The 22,462-nt window shown below is 45.0% G+C and overlaps 1 protein-coding gene across 3 annotated transcripts in view; it reads right to left on the reverse strand.

Annotated features, from left to right (window-relative positions):
* Positions 1-8,790: 8,790 nt before the first annotated feature.
* LOC129702686 (protein transport protein Sec24B-like) overlaps positions 8,791-22,462 on the reverse strand; it is a 145,907-nt gene continuing 132,235 nt past the window's right edge. For all 3 annotated transcript variants that reach the window (XM_055644600.1, XM_055644591.1, XM_055644610.1), the window contains exons 23-25: positions 19,639-19,731; positions 15,004-15,107; positions 8,791-11,180 (exon numbers count right to left, since the gene is read on the reverse strand). In XM_055644600.1, coding sequence (XP_055500575.1) covers positions 11,066-11,180; positions 15,004-15,107; positions 19,639-19,731 — 312 coding nt within the window. In that variant the 3' untranslated portion in view covers positions 8,791-11,065. The remainder of the gene's footprint in view (positions 11,181-15,003; positions 15,108-19,638; positions 19,732-22,462) is intronic.

Below are 22,462 nucleotides of genomic sequence, written 5' to 3' on the forward strand. Positions count from 1 at the left end.
AGGCAGATGAAGGCTGCAGCAGAAAAGGGTCTCCGGTCGTCTTGGACTCCATGCCACTGGATCCTGACCCAGATCTGTCAAGGACCGTGTAGTGGCTGTCTGTGCACCAGTCTCCCCACGTTAAACAAAGTCAAGCACTGGCGACCTCCATATAGGACAGTCACACTCGTTTCGAGTGACCGCCGATGAACATGGTTTTGTACATGGGAGGTTGTGTCTCACGAATCTGATTGAGTTTTTTGAGGATGTGACTAAAAAGGTTGATGAAGGCAGAGCTATAGACGTTTACATTGACTTTATTAAGATATTCGACAAGCTTCCTCATAGTAGGCTGCCTGCAAGGTGAGATTCCATGGAGATCAAGGAGACATTGCTGAATGGATACATCAATGATTTGGATGAGAACATACATGGCATGATTAGCAAGTTTGCAGATGACACAAAAGTGGGTGGAACTGCAGATGGTGAAGAGTAGGAAAATCGTCACCTATTCCTTCTCTCCAAAGATGCTGCCTCACCCGCTGAGTTACTACAGCATTTTGTGTCTACCAGAGGCGGAAAACCCGGGGGGGGGCCAGAGGGGACACGTCCCCCCCCATGTTTTGAGAGGTGGGGGACATCCCCCCCAAGTTTTTGTAATCCCGATTTTAAAATCTCCGTTTTTAGCGCTGGATTGAGCCTCCGGAGCCTTGTGCGTGTGTGTGAGTGTGCGCATGCGCGCGTGGCCGCTAAAGAATTGTGTCCCCGTCCCCTCCATGTTTTGATAGCGAGTTCCGCTCTTGGTGTTTACCTTCGATTTTACCAGCATCTGCAGTTCTTTCTTACACACTATAGGACTCTGGTTGGGCTGCATTTGGCGTTTTTCCTGCAGTTCTGGTTGCCCCGTTTCAGGAGAGGATGTGGAGGCTTTGGAGATGGTGCAGAGGAGGTTTACCAGAATGCTGCCTGGATTAGAGGGTTTCACTTACAGTGGATTAGAGGGTTTCACTTACAGTTGGATAGAGTGGGATTGTCTTCTCCGGAATGTCGGAGTTTGAGGGAAGACTTAATCGAAGCATTTTAAATTATGAGGGATAGAGAGGGTAGACAGTCAGAACCTTTCCCCCAGAGTGGAAATGTTCAACACTAGAGGGCATAGCTATAAGGTGAGAGGGGGAAAGTTTAATGGAGAAGTGCAGGGCAAGTTATTTTTAACACAGAGGGGTGGTGGGGGTCTGGAACACACTGCCAGGGGTGGTGGTAATGGCTGATAGGATAGTGGCGTTTAAGAGGTTTTTGGTTGTGCGCATTTTTAGAGCAGGGAATAGAGGGATATGGATCATTTACAGGCACACAAGATCAATTTAACTTGGCATCATGCTCACCGCAAACATTGTGGGCCGAAGGGTCCATTCCTGTGCTGTGCTGTTCTACGCCATCACCACCCATTCATCCACTCCACATCATTTCAATCATTTCACCAACCCCACCTCATCCATCCCTCATAGTCATTGAGTGATACAGTGTGTCCACACCGGCCAACATGTCCCAGCTACACTAGTCCCACCTGCCCGCGTTTGGTCCATGTCCCTCCAAACCTGTCCTATCCATGTACCTGTCTAACTGCTTCTTAAATGTTGGGAGAGTCCCAGCCTCAACTACCTCCTCTGGCAGCTTGTTCCATACACCCACCACCCTTTGTGTGAAAAAGTTACCCCTTGGATTCCTATTAAATCTTTTCCACTTCATCTTAAACCTATGTCCTCTGGTCCTCGAATCATCTACCCTGGGCAAGAGACTCTGTGCATCTATTCCTCTCATGACTACCCGATCTATCCGGAGGTGCCACGGAGAATCCGATGCCGGAGCCTCGCGGGTCAGAGCCCGGGCCTCGCAGGTCGGAGGGTGAGCCTTGCGGAGCGGAGCCCGCTGCTGGGACCTGGGTCGGCACTATGGAGGCGTCAGGAGGGGACCCGGCGGTATTAGTGGAGAGGTCGGTGCGGCAGTTCATGATGGCGCCGACCGACGGATGTGGACGGTACACGTGGAAGTGGGGACGCCGCTGCCGGGGGAAGGAACACTGGAGGACCCGGCGTGGGGAGGACCACCATGAGGTAGGGGAAGGGGCGAAGAACAAAGGAGGGGGAACTGGCGCGGAGTGGACGGGGGAGGGGATTTTTAAACTTTGTAAGCTCCCTTGGCAAGGTATGCAAGCAAATAATTTCACTGTGGTCACATGTGACAATAAAGTATTCAATTTAATATTCCTCTCATGGCTCATATTGTCACCAGTGCCCCCATCCCACCCTGCATATCATATCACCAGCAACTGTCCCTTCCCCCCCAACCCACATTCTGCCACCAGCTGCCCTGCACGACTTATTACACCACCGACGAAAAGTCAATCGGAGCTCGCAGTAATAATAATTTTTAAATTAATTCCCTGTGGCAGTAGAGGGATCACAAGAAAGATTTGTGTTTATGTAAAATCTTTCCAGACACGTCCAGGACACAAAGTGCTCTTGATGGCAAGAGCAAGAGCAAGATAAATGCGGCAGCAAATTCCTCACCACAAGCTTCCAGCAGCATGATGTGCCGGCAATGAGGATCTCTGCTATTTGAAATAGTGCTGTGCAATTGTTTTTTCCACCATCAGTCGAAAGGAGGCACTTCGTACAGTTGTAAAATATGTTTTAATCATGTGCTTGCTCTCAGTATCTGAGAGGGCAAAAATTGGATTTACTATTCAATCTGCTGCTCCCAAGCTTGAAAATAAATAACCCAAAATGTCAAACTTGGTATTAATTTGTTTTTCTCTATTAGTTTGGTCTTGGGATACAGCTCGGAAACTGGCTCTTCAGCCCACCTAGTCCGCGCTGACCGGCTATCCCCGGATATTAACACTACGCCACACACACAAGGGACAATTTACATTTATACCAGGCCAATTAACCTGCAAACCTGTACATCTTTGGACTGTGGGAGGAAACTGAAGATGTCGGAGAAAACCCACACGGACACAGAGAGAACGTACAAAGTCCATATAAACTCCATCCATAGTTGGAATTGAACCCAGGACTCGGGTGCTGAAAGCGCTGTATGGCAGCAACTCTGCCGCTGCGCCACCGTGCCACCCCTGAATGATCTGAACTAAAATTATTTGAACCCATTGTTGGTCGGCATTTATTTGAGAAGTATAGGGATTGTTTCTTTTATTTATTTTTCAGTTAACGACATAAGATGTATAGACTATGGTATATTTTAACTATCCCACATAGAGAGAGATGTAGTCAGGGTGGAAGTGCAAAGTAGTCAGAGGAACGGGACCCAATCCTCAAATTCCCCGGATAACTTCCAAAGTTATTGTGCACCCATAGACGTTCGAGAGAATCCTCCTTGACATATTGACTCTCCGTAACCTTTCACAGGAAGTAGAGTCACTGATGTGCCTTCTTTATAATTGCATCAGTGTGCTGGGTCCAGGAAAGATCTTCGGAAATATGCACGCCCGGGAATTTGAAGTTTTTGATCCTTTCCACCATCATCCCATTGATATAAACGGGACTGTGGGTCCCTATCCTTCCCCTTCCAAAGTCCACAATCAGTTTCTTGGTTTTGCTGGTGTTGAGAGCCAGGTTGTTGTGCTGGCACCATTTGGCCAATCAGTCGATCTCACTTCTATACTCTGACTCATCACTTTCTGTGATTCGTCCCACAACAGTGGTGTCGTCGGCAAACTTGATAATGGAGTTTGCACTGTGTCCAGCTACACAGTCATGAGTATAGAGTGAGTACTTGCCGTTCTCACACGTCACCTGTTCCTTTTCACCGGAGATGCTGCCGGTCCCGCTGAGTTACTCCAGCATTTTGTGTCTATCCTCATCACAAAGTAGTTTTTTGGAGCTGAGACTGATTTCTTTCATCGAGTTCTGGTACATTCCAAAATAACGGATGAAGCCAACATAGGATTTCATGTCCGTCTAGAAAATGCAGAGTATGCCCCAGATGAGGCATATAGTGTGTCATGGGGGAGATGAGTGTGTGGAATGGGAGGTTGTAATGAAATGTATGTAGTATTCAAGGATTCGGGTCAATGAATGGAGGAAACACGTGGTGAAGAACACAAATGACTATTTATCAAAGCAAACGCAAGTGAAACACAGAAAAACTATCAACTATCAATAAAGAAACAATACAAAATCTCCCGCCCCTCTGCACATTTGAGTCTCCTATCTTCAATGACTGAACCGGCTCTTCCTCTCTCTCTCCCCCTCTAGTGAAGATTTTTCTCTCCCTGAAGATGAAGCTTATGCTCTCATGGTAGAAGCATGTACTTATATAATAATTTTATCTCTAAGAACAGCAGGTGATTATGTGCCAAGCTAGCTATCCTCCTTGGTACCATAATGGCGCGAGTTATGTGTCCTATCAGACGCCGAGCTAGTCTCGGATGTCTCTGGGAAAGCAAAGCTTATCTCAGCAACCTCGCAGGTGTCCTCATGATCTACTGGTCCCTTTGAATCAGCCCAAGCATTTTTCAAAACCATCTACTTGTTTTCCTAAGCAGGGTTTGAAATGCTGTGCTGCTAGTTTAGCTGACAACTCCATTATAGCTCACAGTCCGTTTAACCCTTACATTACAGAGCTACAGCACTACACCCTCAAAGGACTTGAATGAGCTTCTGATGAGGATACTCAAGGTGCGCAGTTCCTTTCTTGTCGTTCCATTTAGAGCAGTCATTGGCCTGGAATTCCCCTGTACTGGCGAGTACTGGTAAGGCTGCTGGCCCTGACGGCATCCCCGGGCGCGTGCTCAGGGCCTGTGCTGCGCAGCTGACAGACGTCTGGACTGACATCTTCAACCTGTCACTTGCCCAAGCAGTTGTCCCCACTTGCCTTAAAGCCACCTCCCTCGTGCCAGTGCCAAAACACTCCACTGCGGCAAGCCTCAACGACTTCCGCCCAGTTGCACTTACCCCCATCATCACCAAGTGCTTCGAGAGGCTGGTCCTGGCACACCTCAAAAGCTGCCTACCCCCCACACTGGATCCCTATCAGTTTGCCTACCGCAAGAACAGGAGTACGGAGGATGCCATCTCAACGGCACTTCACTCCGCCCTCTCCCACCTCGACAACAGAGACACTTATGTAAGAATGCTGTTCATCGATTACAGCTCAGCATTCAACACCATTATTCCATCAAAACTGATCACCAAACTCGGTAACCTGGGCATCGACCCCTCCCTCTGCAACTGGATACTGGACTTTCTAACCAACAGACCCCAGTCTGTGAGGTTAGACAAGCACACCTCTTCAACCCTCACCCTGAACACCGGCGTTCCTCAGGGCTGTGTGCTGAGCCCCCTCCTCTACTCCCTCTTCACCTATGACTGCACACCTGTACATGGTACTAACACCATCATCAAGTATGCAGATGATACAACGGTGATTGGCCTCATCAGCAACAACGATGAGCTGGCCTACAGGGAGGAGGTCCAGCACTTAGCAGCATGGTGCGCTGACAACAACCTGGCCTTAACTCCAAGAAGACCAAGGAGCTCATTGTAGACTTCAGGAAGTCCAGAGGCGGCACGCACACCCCCATCCACATTAACGGGACGGAGGTGGAACGTGTTTCTAGCTTCAGGTTCCTGGGAGTCAACATCTCCGATGACCTCTCTTGAACCCACAATACCTCTACTCTATCAAGAAGGCTCATCAGCGTCTCTTCTTCCTGAGGAGACTGAAGAAGGTCCATCTGTCTCCTCAGATCCTGGTGAACTTCTACCGCTGCACCATCGAGAGCATCCTTACCAACTGCATCACAGTATGGTATGGCAACTGCTCTGTCTCCGACCGGAAGGCATTGCAGAGGGTGGTGAAAATTGCCCAACGCATCACCGGTTCCACGCTCCCCTCCATTGAGTCTGTCCAAAGCAAGCGCTGTCTGCGGAGGGTGCTCAGCATCGCCAGGGACTGCTCTCACCCCAACCATGGACTGTTTACCCTCCTACCATCCGGGAGGCGCTACAGGTCTCTCCGTTGCCGAACCAGCAGGTCGAGGAACAGCTTCTTTCCGGCGGCTGTCACTCTACTCAACAACGTACCTCGGCGACTGCCAATCACCACCCCCCCCCGGACACTTATTATTTTTTATTCAAATCGTTTGCTATGTCGCTCTTCAAGGGAGATGCTAAATGCATTTCGTTGTCTCTGTACTGTACACTGACAATGACAATTAAAATTGAATCTGAATCTGACTTCACACGTTTTTGAGGAGACTTTGAGAACATCCTTGAGTTGAAACCGCTGATCGGCTGTTAATCTCTTACTGTGAAGTTCATGTTCTGTTTGCTGAGTCTAAAGCGAGGCTGAAATGACCGACCCAACGGAAGCATTCAGTGCAAGGGACATTGATATTGAAGACACAGATTTGTAGCACTAATTTATCCTGTCCGCTCTAGGCATGGTCTCATGTTACGGAAAGATATTGATAAACTGGTAAATCAGTCAGGGTAAAGGCAGGTGGGATTCGATCCTCATAAGCATTTTGGGAGATCATATTAGGGTAGGGACCTTGGGTACAAATTCCTGTATGTAGCAGCACAGGATGGCAAAGAGGTATATTGGATGAAAACCTCCATTTGCTGAGGCATTCAGTATAAGAGTGAGAAAGTTCTGGCACAGCCTTACCAAACACCGGTGAAGCCATGCAGGGAATATTTTGTGTATAGACACAAAATGCTGGAGTAACTCAGCGGGTCAGGCAGCATCTCTGTTATGTACTATGTTTGCATATTCTGTTGTGCTGAAACAAGTAAGAATTTCATTGTCCTATCTGGGACATATGACAATAAAACACTCTTGACTCTTGAAAATAAATAGTTGACGTTTCGGGTCAAGGCCCGTCTTCAGACCCCAAACGTCACCTATTCAGGAAAAATGTTCCTGATGTTGGGGGAGTCCAGAACCAGGGGTCACAGTTTAAGAATAAGGGGTTGGCCAATTAGGACCCCATTATATATTTGGCACATTTTTACAGGCCTTACACACACTAACACACACGCACTCACTCAACACACTCGCTCAACACAAACTCATTTACACATACACTCACACACACATACACACACTCACCCACACACCACCGCCGATCTTCACCGCAGCATTATAGGAAAGATCTGGAGGCTTTCGATAGGGTGCAAAAGAAGTTCACTAGGATATTACCTGGATTTGACAGTATCAAACTTGAATTGTTTTTGATGGTGCATGGGAGGCTGCAGGGTGACCTCAGAGATTCACCAAAACATTATCTGTTAATTTATAATTTAAGTTGATAGGATGACACAGGTGCAGAATGAGCATGACAAGAAAACACAGCTGTGTAGGAAGGAACTGCAGATGCTGGTTTAAACCAAAGATAGGCACAAAAAGCTGGAGCAACTCAGCGGGTCAGACAGTGGATCATTCACTTTTGGTGATTTGATCCATGTGTGGCTTTACTGTTGTTCACCCAATCCATAATCCATTTCAGGTTTCCACTATTACCATCTGGTGGTGTGTGACTAGCAGTTCTCAGTTTGATCTAGGACTCAGAGCCTACAACAATGTATGTAATGCTGTCTCCATGTGATGTTATTAAAATATTTATTATGAATTTAAATGACTTTTATCAGTACTTCATACATAGTGTCAGAAGTGGGTGCGAACCCACGTCTCCAATAGTTGACGTTTCGAGTCGATACCCTTCTTCAGGCTTGATGAGGAAGTGGGGGCACAAAGAGCGGTGGCACTGACCAAGTATGACACTTCACGCTGACCTGAAACCAAACTATAGGTTCTAGTTATTATTTCTGCTCACTTCCAGGAAGATGCCTGTAAAATGACCCATTGCTCATATATGTTGGTGCACTGTGTGTTTTATCAAAAAGAAAATTAGCTCTCAGTGTAGAGAAACTTGAAAGATTATGTTGATGCAGTATGTGTCCACTGATAGGGACTAATTAAAATCAAGACCCTTCTTCAGACATAGAGTCAAGGGAAAGGGAAACAAGATATGTGGATGGTGATATAGATAGACATGGCACAAATGAATGAAAGATATGCAAAAAAAGTAACGATGATGAAGGAAACAGGCCATTGTTAGCTGGGGACTAGGTGAAAACGAGTTACAATGAGACTCAAAAGAATGAAAACACGGCTGTTATTCCTGCGGCCTCAGTTAGGCAAAGACTACATTCCACTGTTTTCGATCTCATTAGCTTCCTGAGGTCTCCAGTTTCCTCCCACAATGGCTACCATAAATGACCACCTGGTGTTGGTTAACGGCAAGGAGTCACAGAGGAGTTTACAAATGGATGTGTGCAACGGCTCTGTACACGTGACAGAACAACTTGCAGAAGTATGAGGACAGATGGGGAAATGGGACAGATGGGGAAATGGGACAAATGGGGATGTTTCATGGGAGCCAGAATGGATCCAATGGGAAGAATGTCCCTTTTTGAGGCTAAATTAAAAACGAATAGCTTGTGTCAGAATGAATACCTGCAGCAGACAATGACAATAGACAATAGGTGCAGGAGTAGGCCATTCGGCCCTTCGAGCCAGCACCGCCATTCAATGTGATCATGGCTGATCATCCCCAATCAGTAACCCGTTCCTGCCTTCTCCCCATATCCCCTGACTCCGCTATTTTTAAGAGCCCTATCTAACTCTCTCTTGAAAGCATCCAGAGAACCTGCCTCCACCGCCCTCTGAGACGTTGGGCAGGCGATTTCAGTGAAACACTTGAAGCCAAACACCAACTCCAAATGTCTTTGAAAATATTTAATTATCAAGAATATCTCGTAACATCAGTCTATTAAAATAATTTGCATCAGAACACCATTTCAGAGGAATAAAAGAGCAAACCGAACATCATATACAATATGAGACAGGAACATAATGGATCCGTTGTAAATAATGTAGACAAATAACAAAATATTTAATCAATATTTAGAGATTTTATTTTGAGGAAATACAAGCCATGGCATTAAATGTTTTTCCATCGTCACTCATAGCTATTTAGTTTGACTGTACTGGTGTACTTAACCCCACTATATAGTCCGTTCCTGAGCAACTGATGCTTCATTAATAGACACCTCCTCTGCTATCTATTGACTGAGTACCCATGCCCTTGACGTTTGGTGAGAAGCATCTTTGGAAAGCTTTAAAAACTATGGAACTACAAAATTATTGTTTAATAATCTCATTGTTTTCTATGTTTAAGAAGGAACTGCAGATGCTGGAAAATCGAAGGTAGGCAAAAATTCTGGAGAAACTCAGCGGGTGAGGCAGCATCCATGGAGCGAAGGAAATAGATGGTGAATCGACCCAAAACGTTGCCTATTCCTTCGCTCCATAGACCCTGTCTCACCCGCTGAGTTTCTCCAGCATTTTTGTCTACCTTCATTGTTTTCTATAGTTGCTTCTATTGTTGAACGTATTTAATTTGACATTGTATGGCCAGACAAATTCAGACGAGTGGTATTATACCACATCCTCTTTGGACAGTTCCTCATCTGTGGCTCAAGTGTGGCAACGTGTCATTCATAGACATGGAACAATTGCAAGTTTATTTTGTTCTTGTTAGTGTTTTCCTAATCTAAAAAAAAAACACATTATACTGCAGATGGATGCGGCATTTGTATTTTGCTTGATTTAGGTGAAGGAAAACACCAGGTCTTACAGCTTGAAGTTCAGGAACTTATTTATTAATATGTCAGTGCTCTAAACCTCCCTTTGCATCACATATATATTTACTTAGCTACGGAGTCGCTGCACACATCCATTTTGTTTCCTCGAGACTTCAGCCGACCATCATGTGGGGTGCTGATAGGACAAGGAAGTGGGTTTTAAAATCACCTACCCACTACATCAGCCCTAGTCATACAAGCTTGAAATACAAACACATGAGGAAAATGAAAACCCATGAGAGCACTTTTAATTCCACACAAAGATCCAAAGCTAAATTAAAAAGTAAAGAATGATACTTTAAAAATGTGACAGCGACCTGCAGTTTGACCTGAAGGACAGTACAGATTCAGATCCACAAGTCATGAATGGTTTAGGGGTCGGGACAAATTTGATCACAAAACATTCAACACCGTTGCACACAGTTTATTCTTTCCCTTTTAATGCAACCATATATTAGGTCGATATTTCTTGTACATCACAAAATTATTTTTTCTATAAACACAGAATTTTATAATGTGTACTTCAAGACCACATTCAACAGGCCTGCAGGTGATCTAAATGCAGACTGCATTTGCCTGCTGTCCGAGAGAAATTAGATACAAAAAGCTGGAGTAACTCAGCAGGACAGGCAACATCTCTGGAGAGAAGGAATGGGTGATGTCTCAGGTCGAGATCCTTCTTCAGATTGAAACGTCACCCATTCCTTCTCTCCAGAGATGCTGCTTGTCCCGCGGAGTTACTCAAGCTTTTTGTGTCTACCTTTGGTTTAAACCAGCATCTGCAGTTCCTTCTTACACATCCAATAGAAATTCTTACATTTACAGTTATTGCTTCTACACACTGCCATCACCAATGAAAAAAAATCAACATATACACTGATACATTACATACTGGAAAAATTAATCAGACCAAAATGAACAAAAATGTAAACAGAGGCTTAGACGTGGCAATAAATATTTTTTTGTGTTAGGTAACAAGGCCTCCAAGCTCCTGCTCCATCTAGAATAAAACATTCAAGCCCATACCTTCATGCCATTATTATATATTCTACAATAACAATGGCATCTTAAACGTCATTGTAGAGCAGACTTATACATTACAGTGTATAACTTCAAGAATTTATTCTGCGGGTTCACCAATTTTTATCCACCAGCTTTTCATATTCCTACTGTCAAGGTAAAACAAATCAGGATTGAAACACTGTTTGAAAATATCCACGTCTTTGTAGCCCATTGCAAAATCCACTCTTCGAGGTGAATGTAATTCTGCTTTGGATGTCATTAGTATCCCAACCCTCCTCCCAAAAAAACAAGGTGATCGTTGTTTAGTTCAAACTCATGAGCCATAACTGTTACTTGGAGATTAGTTGCTGAATGTGAAGAAGAAACTCATAATATGATAACGTAGATTCTGTTCTGTCCTCCACTAACCGCTGAAAAAAGTTTGTTTTGAAAGGAGCATCATCCCTGTTAACATTAAACAAACATTCAGTTTATTAAACTCCGCAAGCACATTTTGAACATAAATCAAAGACACAATATCAATGAAAAAGACAACCGATCTACTGATGACAACATGATAGCCGGTCCTGGGACTATCCTGTTTCTTCCAGTGAGGCCTTGAGCCCATTACATGTTTTTCTTTGCAGATTCTTCTGCAAGATGGATAGCTCTGAATAAATCTCTGTGGATCTGTGCAAAATAAGACTTCCGGCATATGATTGCACACAGAATGCCGTTGACAGCTGTGAAGCCCCAAGCTCACAAAGCTATTACTGAAAGTGAATGTTTGCGACTAACATTGCCATCCACAAAAATTCAACAACGACACTGTGGTGGAGCGGTGGAGTTGCTGCCTTACAGTGCTGGAGGCCCACGCACAATCCTCACTACGGGTGCTATCTGTACCAAGTTTGTACATTCTCCCCGTGACCTGCGTGGATTTTCTCCGAGACCTTCGGTTTCTCCCACGCTCCAAAGTGTGCGGACTCGGTGGGCTGAAGGCCTGTTTCGGCGCTGTATCTCTAAACTAAACCGCTTGAGAACCATCAAAAATATGCAGAAAATGTAATATAAAAACTTAAAACTAAAACACAAATAGACTCATCATCATTTAAAGACAATTAACAGTTTAAATGTAATCAACCAGGTCACATATTACTTCAATTGCTCAACACATAGATTTTCCAGTCTGAGAGCAAGAAAGCCTGTGTTATTCCATTAGACTTTGTGTAGGGCAGGAGCAATGGACAACTCAAGTGACGTTGTGGAAAGTGAGTGAGTGGGCAGATGCAGTATAATATAGATAAATGTGAGGTTATTCACATTGGCGGCAAAATCATGGGGGCAGATTATTATCTCAATGGGGTTAGGTTTGGTAAGGGGGAGGTGCAGCAAGATCTGGGTGTACTTGTACACCAATCACTAAAAGTTGGCGTGCAGGTACAGCAGGCAGTGAAGAAAGCTAATGGAATGTTGGCCTTCATAACAAGAGGATGTCAGTATAGAAGTAAAGAGGTTCTTCTGCAGTTGTATAGGGCTCTGGTAAGACCACATCTAGAGTATTGTGTACAGTTTTGGTCTCCTAATTTGAGGAAGGACATCCTTGTGATTGAGGCAGTGCAGCGTAGGTTCACAAGATTGATCCCTTGGATGGCGGGACTATCATATGAGGAAAGATTGAAAAGACTAGGGTTGTATTCACTGGAGTTTAGAAGAATGAGGAGGGGGGTGGGATATTATAGAAACATATAAAATTATAAAAGGACTGGACAAGCTAGATGCAGGAAAAATGTTCACAATGTTGGACGAGTCCAGAACCAGGGGCCACAGTTTCAGAATAAAGGGGAGGTCATTTAAGACTGAGGTGAGAAAAAACGTTTTCACCCAGAGAGTTGTGAATTTGTGGAATTCCCTGCCACAGAGGGCAGTGGAGGCCAAGTCACTGGATGGATTTAAGAGAGAGTTAGATAGAGCTCTAGAGGATAGTGGAATCAAGGGATATGGGGAGAAGGCAGGCATGGGTTATTGATTGGGGACGATCAGCCATGACCACAATGAATGGCGGTGCTGGCCTCCTGCACCTATTTTCTATGTTTCTATGTTTGTTGGCTTGCTTGAGCCAGCACCAGAGCCAGAGATCTTCACTTACACCAAGAAACATGGCCTAATCTCACAGAGTAATGAATGTCTGGGTAAAGATAAATTTACTTCATGCAAATTTTATGTTATATTTAAGGATTTATGTTTCACCCATTTGAGATTAAAAGTAAAACTGAACTGGGCTAATAGCACTTTAGGGAGGGTACCTAAACCTTGAAATTTCAGATTCAGCCAGAAGATGAACTGCAAAAACAATAAGGTCATTCTGGATGCTGTTGCAGCTAGTTTAGTTTAGAGATACAGCGTGGAAATAAGCCATTCGGCCCACCAGTTAGCCTCACATCGGTGGTGGGGAAGATGCTGGAGTCAATTATAAAAGATGAAATAGCGGCACATTTAGATTGAGTAACAGGATCGATCCGAGTCAGCATGGATTTACGATATAAATCATGTTTGACTAATCTTCTGGAATGTTTTTGAGGCTGTAACTAGGTAAATGGACAAGGGAGAGCCAGTGGATGTAGTGTACCTGGACTTTCAGAAAGCATTTGAGAAGGTCCCGCATAGGAGATTAGTGTGCAAAATTAGGGCACATGGTATTGGGGGTAGAGTGCTGACATGGATAAAAAAAATTGGTTGGCAGACTGGAAACAAAGAGTAGGGATTAACGGGTCCCTTTCAGAATGGCAGGCAGTGACTAGTGGGGTACTGCAAGGCTCAGTGCTGGGATCGCAGCTATTTACAATATATATATATTAATAATTTAGATGAAGGGATTACAAGTAACATTAGCAAATTTGCAGATGACACAAAGCTGGGTGGCAGTGTGAACTGTGAGGAGGATGCTATGAGAATGTAGGGCGACTTGGACAGGTTGGGTGAGTGGGCAGATGCATGGCAGATGCAGTTTAAGGTGGATTAATGTGATCCACTTTGGTAGCAAAAACAGGAAGGCAGATTATTATCTAAATGGTGTCAAGTTGAAAAAAGGTGAAGTACAACGGGATCTTTGGGTCATTGTTCATCAGTCAATGAAAGTAAGCATGCAGGTACAGCTGGCAGTGAAGAAAGCGAATGGCATGTTGGCCTTCATAACAAGAGGAGTTGAGTATAGGAGCAAAGAGGTCCTTCTGCTATTGTACAGGGCCCTTGTGAGACCATACCTGCAGTTTTGGTCTCCAAATTTGAGGAAGGACATTGTTGGTATTGAGGGAGTACAGCGCAGGTTCACAAGGTTAATTCCCGTGATGGCGGGACTGTCATAGGCTGAGAGAATGGAGCGGCTTGGCTTGTATAATCTGGAATTTAGAAGGATGAGAGGGGATCTTATTGAAACATCTAAGATTATTAAGGGTTTGGACACGCTAGAGATAGGAAACATGTTCCCGATGTTGGGGAGTCCAGAACCAGGGGCCGCAGTTTAAGAATAAGGGGTAGGCCATTTAGAATGGAGATGAGGAAACACTTTTTCACACAGAGAGTTGTAAGTCTGAAGAATTCTCTGCCTCAGAGGGCGGTGGAGGCTGGTTCTCTCAAGGATACTTTCAAGAGAGAGCTGGACAGGGCTCTTAAAGATAGCGCAGTCTGGGGAAATGGGGGAGAAGGCAGGAGCGGGGTACTGATTGTGGATGATCAGCCATGATCACATTGAATGGTGGTGCTGGCTCGAAGGACCAAATGGCCTACTCCTGCACCTATTATCTATTGAATTGGCGCTGGCCAGCGATCATTCTGTACACTCGGGAAAATTGACGATTTTTAACTAAGCCAAATTTTAGTTTAGAGATACAGCGCGAAAACAGGCCCTTCGGCCCACCGGGTCCGAGCCGAACAGCGATCCTCGCACATTAACATTATCCTGCACCCACTAGGGAAAATGTTTACATTTACCAAGCCAATTAACTTACAAACCTCTACGTCTTTGGAGTGTGGGAGGAAACCGAAGATCTCGGGAGAAAACCGACACAGTTCACTGGGAGAATGTACAAACTCCGTACAGACAGCACCTGTAGTCTGGATTGAACCCAGGTCTCCGGCGCTGCATTCGCTATAAGGCAGCAACTCTACCGCTGCGCCACCGTAGCCGCCCGGTATCTAAGTGCTCTTTTCTTCGCAACACAAGTGTAAGTATTTACAGCTTTATTTGAATATTTTTTACCACCAAGTCAACATAATGTCTTATACTCACTTCACAACGTAAAGAATGGATAGAAATGGTCTACTATCGCGAAGCCAGGAGACAAAACTGGTAACTCTTTGAGACAATGCTGTATCCAATTCTGGAAGTTGATACTTTTCCACCAAAGCAGTAACCAATCAAGGTAGGAATCAGAGAAACAAGAGTAAAAAAATTAATCCGTGATACTTTGCAGCTTTACAATGTACGACATTAAGCTGCCATTTGAGGACAGCAAGGTGCCAAAAAAAAAATTAACAGACAACATGAAAAACAAAAATCCTTGACTTAAAACATTAATTTTATCTCTTACAATGTATTTTTAATGTAAGTGATCAAATGTGATCAATTGCTTCGATTGATTAAAAGACTCCAGCTCTTGTGGGGATGCTAATTCTGAGTTCCAACATTAATCTACTTGGATTCTCTCCTATATGGTTCCCTCCTAGACAAGATGGGATTAAGAAAATCAAGAAAAATGTTCACACAGGCATTCTAAAACATTCATACAGTAAATTCAAGAGTATAATGCCATACTTCTGCTACTGGCCACCCCTGCAACCCTTAGGTAATTCTTCCTGCTACGTACTTCATTTTCTCGCCTGTAACACCTCACTGCAGCCAGGAGCATCCCGCAACGGATAATTGAAATGGGAACATCTTTTGCCTCATTGGTACTCCATCCAGGTACTTCTCATCCCTCCAAATCCCAAACCTCATCGACTTTTATGTTGAGAGTGTTCCGTCACTTACTGGAGTTGCAATCAGGTAACAAGTGTTTGCTGCAACCAAGTGCATGTGGGATCCAGAAGCAAACTAGCCTCGCGGCTTGAACTTACTTTCTCATCATGTGCTATTAGGAAATTACTTAAGATTTTTATTTCCTTACGCAACCCTGAACAGAGGGAAAACCTGAAACATTTATAAATAGTATTTTACTGCTTTGACAGTTCAGGCTAAACAAAGAACAAGGTTGTGAAGTTAAGTTTTGATCTCTCATGCACCATTTTCTGTTGATATGCTTGGCCTTGCCTTGAGAGAAATCCAGCCCATTTTTCATGCAGCCGCTATTGTGTGGAATTGTATTCACTGGTCAGCATAGATGCCTCGCTGGTGACTGGAAATCCTGACCCGATAATAACGAGGTACACGAGGTCATTAACATTAAAACGGCAGAGAAGCTTATTTGTGCAGGAATTTAGGCATTAAGTAAACTAAGATGGAGTCATCATAGTTATACACCACGGAAAAAGGCTCCGGCCCAACTCGTCCATATCGACCAGCATACCCTATCTATGATGGTCCTATTTGCCTGTGTTTTGTCCATATCATAACCATAAGACATAGGAACAGAATTAGGCCATTCGGCCACTCAATTCTATTCTGCCATTCTATCATGGCTGATCTATTTTCCCTCTCAATCCCATTCTTCCCGTAACATTTAATGCCGGTCCTAATCCAGAACCTACCAATCTCTGCTTTAAAATTACCCAATGTCTTGGCCTCCAAAGTTGCCTGTAGCAATAAATACCACAGATTCACCACCCTCTGGCAAAATTAATTCATAATCTCCATTCTAAAGGTACGTCTTTTTATTCTGAGGCTGTACCCTTGGGTTCTGTACTCTCCCATTACTCGAAATATCCTTTCACTATCCAGTCGGTTTTAATGAGATTTCCCCCCCCCATTCATTTAAACTCCACAAATACAGGCCCAGAGCCTTCAAACACTTGTCATATGTTAATCCGATCATCCCCAGGAATATTCTTGTAAACCTTCTCTGGACCCTCTCCAATGCCAGTACATCCTTCCTCAGATATAGGGCCCAAAACTGCTCACAATATTCCAAATGCGGCCTCACCAGCTTTTTATAAGGCGTCAGCATTACATTCTTGCCTTTATATACTGCTCCCCTCAAAATGAATGCAAGCCATTTCAGAATTCTGCACCAGCACTCCCAAGGCCCTTTGCATCTCAGTTTTCTGAATCCTCGCCACTTTTAGAAATTCGCCTCCGCCTTGATTCCTACTAGCAAGGTGCACGACCACACAGTGTATTGCATATACCGCCTCTTTGCCCACTCTACCAACCTGTCCACATCCTCTGCAGACTGCCGGCTTCCTCAACATTAACCTTCCCCTCCACCCATCTTCATGGCCCAATCTCACAGAATCATTAATGCATTGATGCAAGATTCACTTTATGCAAATGTTATGTTATATTTAAGGTTTTACGCTTCACCCTTTCCTGTCCATGTTCCTGTCCTGGTGTATTTTAAATATTAGTAGACACAAAATGCTGGAGTAACTCAGCGGGATAGGCAGCATCTCTGGAGAGAAAGAATGGGTGACGTTTCGGGTCAAAATCCTTCATGTTGTTATAGAAGGTAGACAAAAATGCTGGAGAAACTTAGCAGTTGAGGCAGCATCTATGGAGCGAAGGGATAGGTGACGTTTTGCGTTGCGATGCTTCTTCAGACTGATGTGGGGGTTGTGGGGGCGGGAAGAAGGAAGGAAGAGGCAGAGACAGTGGGCTGTGGGAGAGCTGGGAAGGGGAGGGGAAGGAGGGAGAAAGCAAGGACTACCTGAAATTGGATAAGTCAACGTTCATACCGCTGGGATGTAAACTACTCAAGCAAAATATGAGGTGCTGTTCCTCCAATTTGCGGTGGGACTCACTCTGGCCATGGAGGAAGCCCAGGACAGAAAGGTTGGATTCGGAATGGGAGGGGAAGTTGAAGTGCTGAGCCACCGGGAGATCAGGTTGGTTAATGCGAACTGTACGGAAGTGTTGGGTGAAGCGATCGCCAAGCCTGCGCTTGGTCTCACCGATGTAGAGGAGCTGACACCTAGAGCAGCGGATGCAATAGACGAGGTTGGAGGAGGTGCAGTTGAACCTCTGCCTCACCTGGAAAGACTGCTTGGGTTCTTGGATGGAGTCAAGGGGGGAGGTAAAGCGACAAGTGTAGCATTTTTTGCGGTTGCAAAGGAAAGTACCACGGTTTGGGTGGGAAGGGACGAATTGACCAGGGAGTTACGGAGCGAACGTTCTCTGCGGAAAGCCAAAAGCGGAGGAGATGGGAAGGCGTGGCAAGTGGTGGGATCGCGTTGGAGGTGGCGAAAATGTCGGAGGATTATCTATTGTAGGTGAAGGCTGGTAGGGTGGACGATGAGGACAAGGGGGGTCCTCTGGCTTCATCACTCGTCCTTGTTACGAGTGGGGGGGTTGAGGAATGTGAGCGGAGCTACGGGATATAGAAGAGACCCTGGTGAGAACCTCATCTATATTCGAAGAGGGGAATCCCCGTACCCTAAAGAATGAGGTGGTTTGAACACCTCATCCTGGGAGTTGATGCGGCGTAGATGGAGGAATTGGGAGTAGAGGATAGAGTCCTTACAGGAAGCAGGGTGGGAAGAAGTGTAGTCTAGATAGCCAAGGGAGTCAGTGGATTTGTAGTAGATGTCGGTCAGTAGTCTGTTACCTGCGATGGAGATAATGAGGTCCAGAAACAGTAGGGAGATGTCGGAAGTGGTCCAGGTGTATTTGAGTGCCGGATGGAAGTTAGTGGTGAAATGGTGAAATCAGTGAGTTCTGCATGGGTGCAGGAGGTAGCACCAATGCAGTCGTCAACGTAGAGTTCGGGGATAAGGGCCACAGTACACCTCGAACAAGGATTGTTCGACGTACCCGACAAAGAGGCAGGCACAGCTTGGGCCCATGGCTACACCTTGGATTTGGAGGAAATAGGAGGAGTCAAAGGAAAAGTTGTTGAGGGTAAGGACCAGCTCCGCTAGGCGGAGGAGAGTATTGGTAGACGTGAATTGGCTGGTTCTGCGGTTAAGGAAGAAACGGAGGACTTTAAGACCCTCTTGATGGGAGATGGAGGTGTAGAGTGACTGAACATCCATGGTGCAGATGAGGGAATGTGAGCCTGGAAAATGGAAGTCATGGAGGAGACGAAGAGGTGTGAGGTGTCTCGGACATAAGAAGGGAGGGATTTAACCGGGGGGTGGGGGGGGGGGGGGAGAGATAGGATGGAGTCGAGGTATGTGTAAATAAGTTTGGTGGGGCACGAACATGCAGAAACAATCGGTCGGCCAGGACAGTGGATTTTGGGGAGAAGGTAAAATCGGGCCGTGCGGGACTGGGGAACGATAAAGTTGGAGGCTTGGGAGGGCAGGGAGTCGGAAGTGATGAAGCCAGTGAAAGTGTTTGAGATAATGGCCTGGTGCTCGTCTGTGGGGTCATGGTCCAAGGATAAGTAGGAGGAGGTGTCTGAGAGTTGGTGCCTGGCCTCAGTCCGGTAGAGATCAGTGCGCCAGACTACCACGGCACCTCCCTTCATATTGTTATAGTATCTGCCTCAACTACCTCATCTGGCAGCTCGGTCCATATACCCACCACCTCCCGGGTGAAAAAGTTGCACCTCAGGTTTGTATTAAATCCTGTCACCTTGAACTCACATTCTCCGGTTCTTGATTTCCCCTACTCCAAGTGAAAGACTGTGCAAGATGGTGATAACAACATTTTATCCAACTGAAGCAAGATCCATTTTAAACCCAACAGACATTACATTTTAGAACCATTCAAACACTTAGCAATTAAACTAACACATTTTCATCAGCATCTTTTGATTTATAAACTTACCAGATTTTGTGGAATAGAAGCATAGTTAGAAAATCCAAGTACGTTATTAATAAAGCTGCTGCTGCAATTTTTGCCGATCCAGAGGTACATAACCTAAAAAGATATTCAAAACTATTAACTGGTAAGGGGAGATGTGCATAAAAATATGAATTTATATCATATGCGAATAAATCAAAAATGTAGCCTTGTGCATTTAGAATACCCTTGCACAAAGGGAAAATACTGGAAACTATTATTTAGAGTGGCAGCAGGCCGATTAGAAAACATAATACGATTGGGCAGAGTCAACATAGACTTTGGGATGGCACGGTGGTGCAGCAGTAGAGTTACGGCAGAGACCCGGTTCGAACCCGACTACAGGTGCGGTCTGTACAGAGTGGGCTTTCTCCGCGATCTTTGGTTTCCTCCCACACTCCAAATACGTACAGGTTTGTAGGTTAATTGACGGTATAAATGTAAATTGTCCCTAGTGTGTGTACGATAGTGTTAATGTGCGGGGATCGCTGGTCGGTGCAGACTTGGTGGGCCGAAGGGCCTGTTTCCAAACTAAACTAAGAGTTATGAAGGGGAATTCATTGTTTGATAAAAGCTGCTTTTTTGTCACGAGCAGAATAAATAAGGCCGAACCAGTTGATGTGGTATATTTGGACTTTCCAAAGTCTGTTGAATTCTCTGCCTTAGAGGGCAGTGGAGGCCGGTTCTCTGGATACTCTCAAGAGAGAACTAGATAGGGCTCTTAAAGATAGCGGAGTCAGGTGATATGGGCAGAAGGCAGGAACGGGGGGTACTGATTGGGGATGATCAGACATGATCACATTGAATGGCGGTGCTGGCCCAAAGGGCCGAATGGCCCACGCCTGCACCTATTGTCTATTGTTATAGTTGTTTAAGAGTGTATTTGACATTTAAGAATATTTATTTAGATAATTGGGTGATTTTGTATTATGGTGGTAGGTTTGTTTGGTCTTGTTTTTTTTTGTATATATTATTCTTGTAATAATTGATTACATTGATTTTTGCAAAAAGTTTATGAGAGTGTAGAGCACTGAAGGTAACATATTATCGAGGGACAGAATCAATGGGTAATTTTTGGGTTGGGAAGCTGTGACCAGCTAAGTGCTGCGGCTCCAGTAGGAGAGGGTCAAGGATAATATGTCCAAGTATACCAATGATACAAAGCAAGATGACACACTGGGCTGAGAGGAAGCGGCAGCAAGCATTAGTTGAATTACGTGTCATGTTAAGTAAGTGGGTAAAGACGTGGCAGATGGAATAGGGTGTGCAGAAATCGTAGGACATTAACATTAGTGGAAAAGTAGAAAAGCCAATTTATTTTTAAAGCATGTGTAGGAAGGAACTGCAGATGCTGGATTAAATTAAAGAGACACAAAAAGCTGGAGTAACTCTGCGGGACAGGCAGCATCTCTGGAGAAAAGGAATGGGTGATGTTTTGGGTCAATTGCAATTAAATTGAAGGGTGTTAGTGGTCAGAGATCTTTCTTTGCGTCTCCCTATCTAAGGCAAGGCATATTTACAATAAAAACAAATGAAGCAAAGGTTTACCATGTTGATTCATTGGACTCAGGTTTATTGTACAAACACAGAATAAGCAGACTTGGCCTCTCCTCTGCAGAGCCTAGTAAAATAAGATATGTCTGTGAAGTTTACAAAATTATTTTGGGGCTTGACAGTGCAGGCATGGGTTTGAAGATTCGCCAGGCTAAGGTTTAGTTTAGTTTCGAGAAACAGCGTGAAAACAGACCCTTCGGCCCGACCAACGATCACCTGTACATTACACACTAGGGCCAATTTTACAGAGGCCAGTTAACCTAAAAACCTGCACGTCTTTGGAATGTGGGAGGATACTGGAGCACTTAGAGAAAACCCACGTGGTCACAGGGAGAACGTGCAAACTCCACTGGGTGGGGGAGTGAGATCAGAACTGCGGGACACTGAGGCAATATGTGTGAGGGATCCACTCAAAACACCAGGGGGGGTAACCACGTTTACTTGGATATCCGAAAGTGGAAAACCTCAGCTTGGGAGCAGCTATGGCGGAGACGGAGAAATTGTGAGTAAGAGATGACGTCTTTGCAAGGGGCAGGCTGGAAAGAAATGTAGTGAAGGTAACTGGGATTCGTTGGGTCCCATGTTCTTGGGTCCCATGTTCACACGGGAGGGCTGGTCCCCCGATGCAGTATGTGTACTGTGGGCTGAAGGGACTGGTTAGTATGGACATTGTGGGCCAAATGGATTCTTGAGGTGGCAGCTCAGCCATTCAAGCCCGATGTGCTGGCAGCTCACTAATGGCTGGTGGACTAACAGTTGACTCACGGCCATTCTTTGAAATTCCACTTCAGGCAGGGTGCAAGGCCACCAAATTCCAGTACAGTTTCCGACCACTTCAAGCAGGGTGCAAAGTCACCAAATGCAAGTACAGTTTCCGACCACTTCAAGCAGGCTGCAAGGCCACCGAATTCAAGTGCAGTTTCATACCACTTCAAGCAGTGTGCAGGGCTACCAAACTCAAGTGCTGTTTCCTACCATTTCAAGCAGGGTGCAAGGCCACCAAATTCAAGTGCACTTTCATGCCACTTCAAGCAGGGTGCAAGGCCACCAAATTCAAGTACAATTTCATGTCAATTCAAGCAGGGTGAAAGGCCACCAAATGCTAGTGCAGTTTCATGCAATTTCTAGCAGGGTGCAAGACAACCACATTCAAATGCAATTTCATACCATTTCAATCAGGGTGAAACCATCGTAAAACCACTATAAAACCACACAAAACACCACACTCACAGTTCAGTGGACATTCAATGTGTTC

The sequence above is a fragment of the Leucoraja erinacea genome, chromosome 1 (assembly GCF_028641065.1).
Source record: "Leucoraja erinacea ecotype New England chromosome 1, Leri_hhj_1, whole genome shotgun sequence".
NCBI classification, from domain to species: Eukaryota; Metazoa; Chordata; class Chondrichthyes; order Rajiformes; family Rajidae; genus Leucoraja; species Leucoraja erinaceus.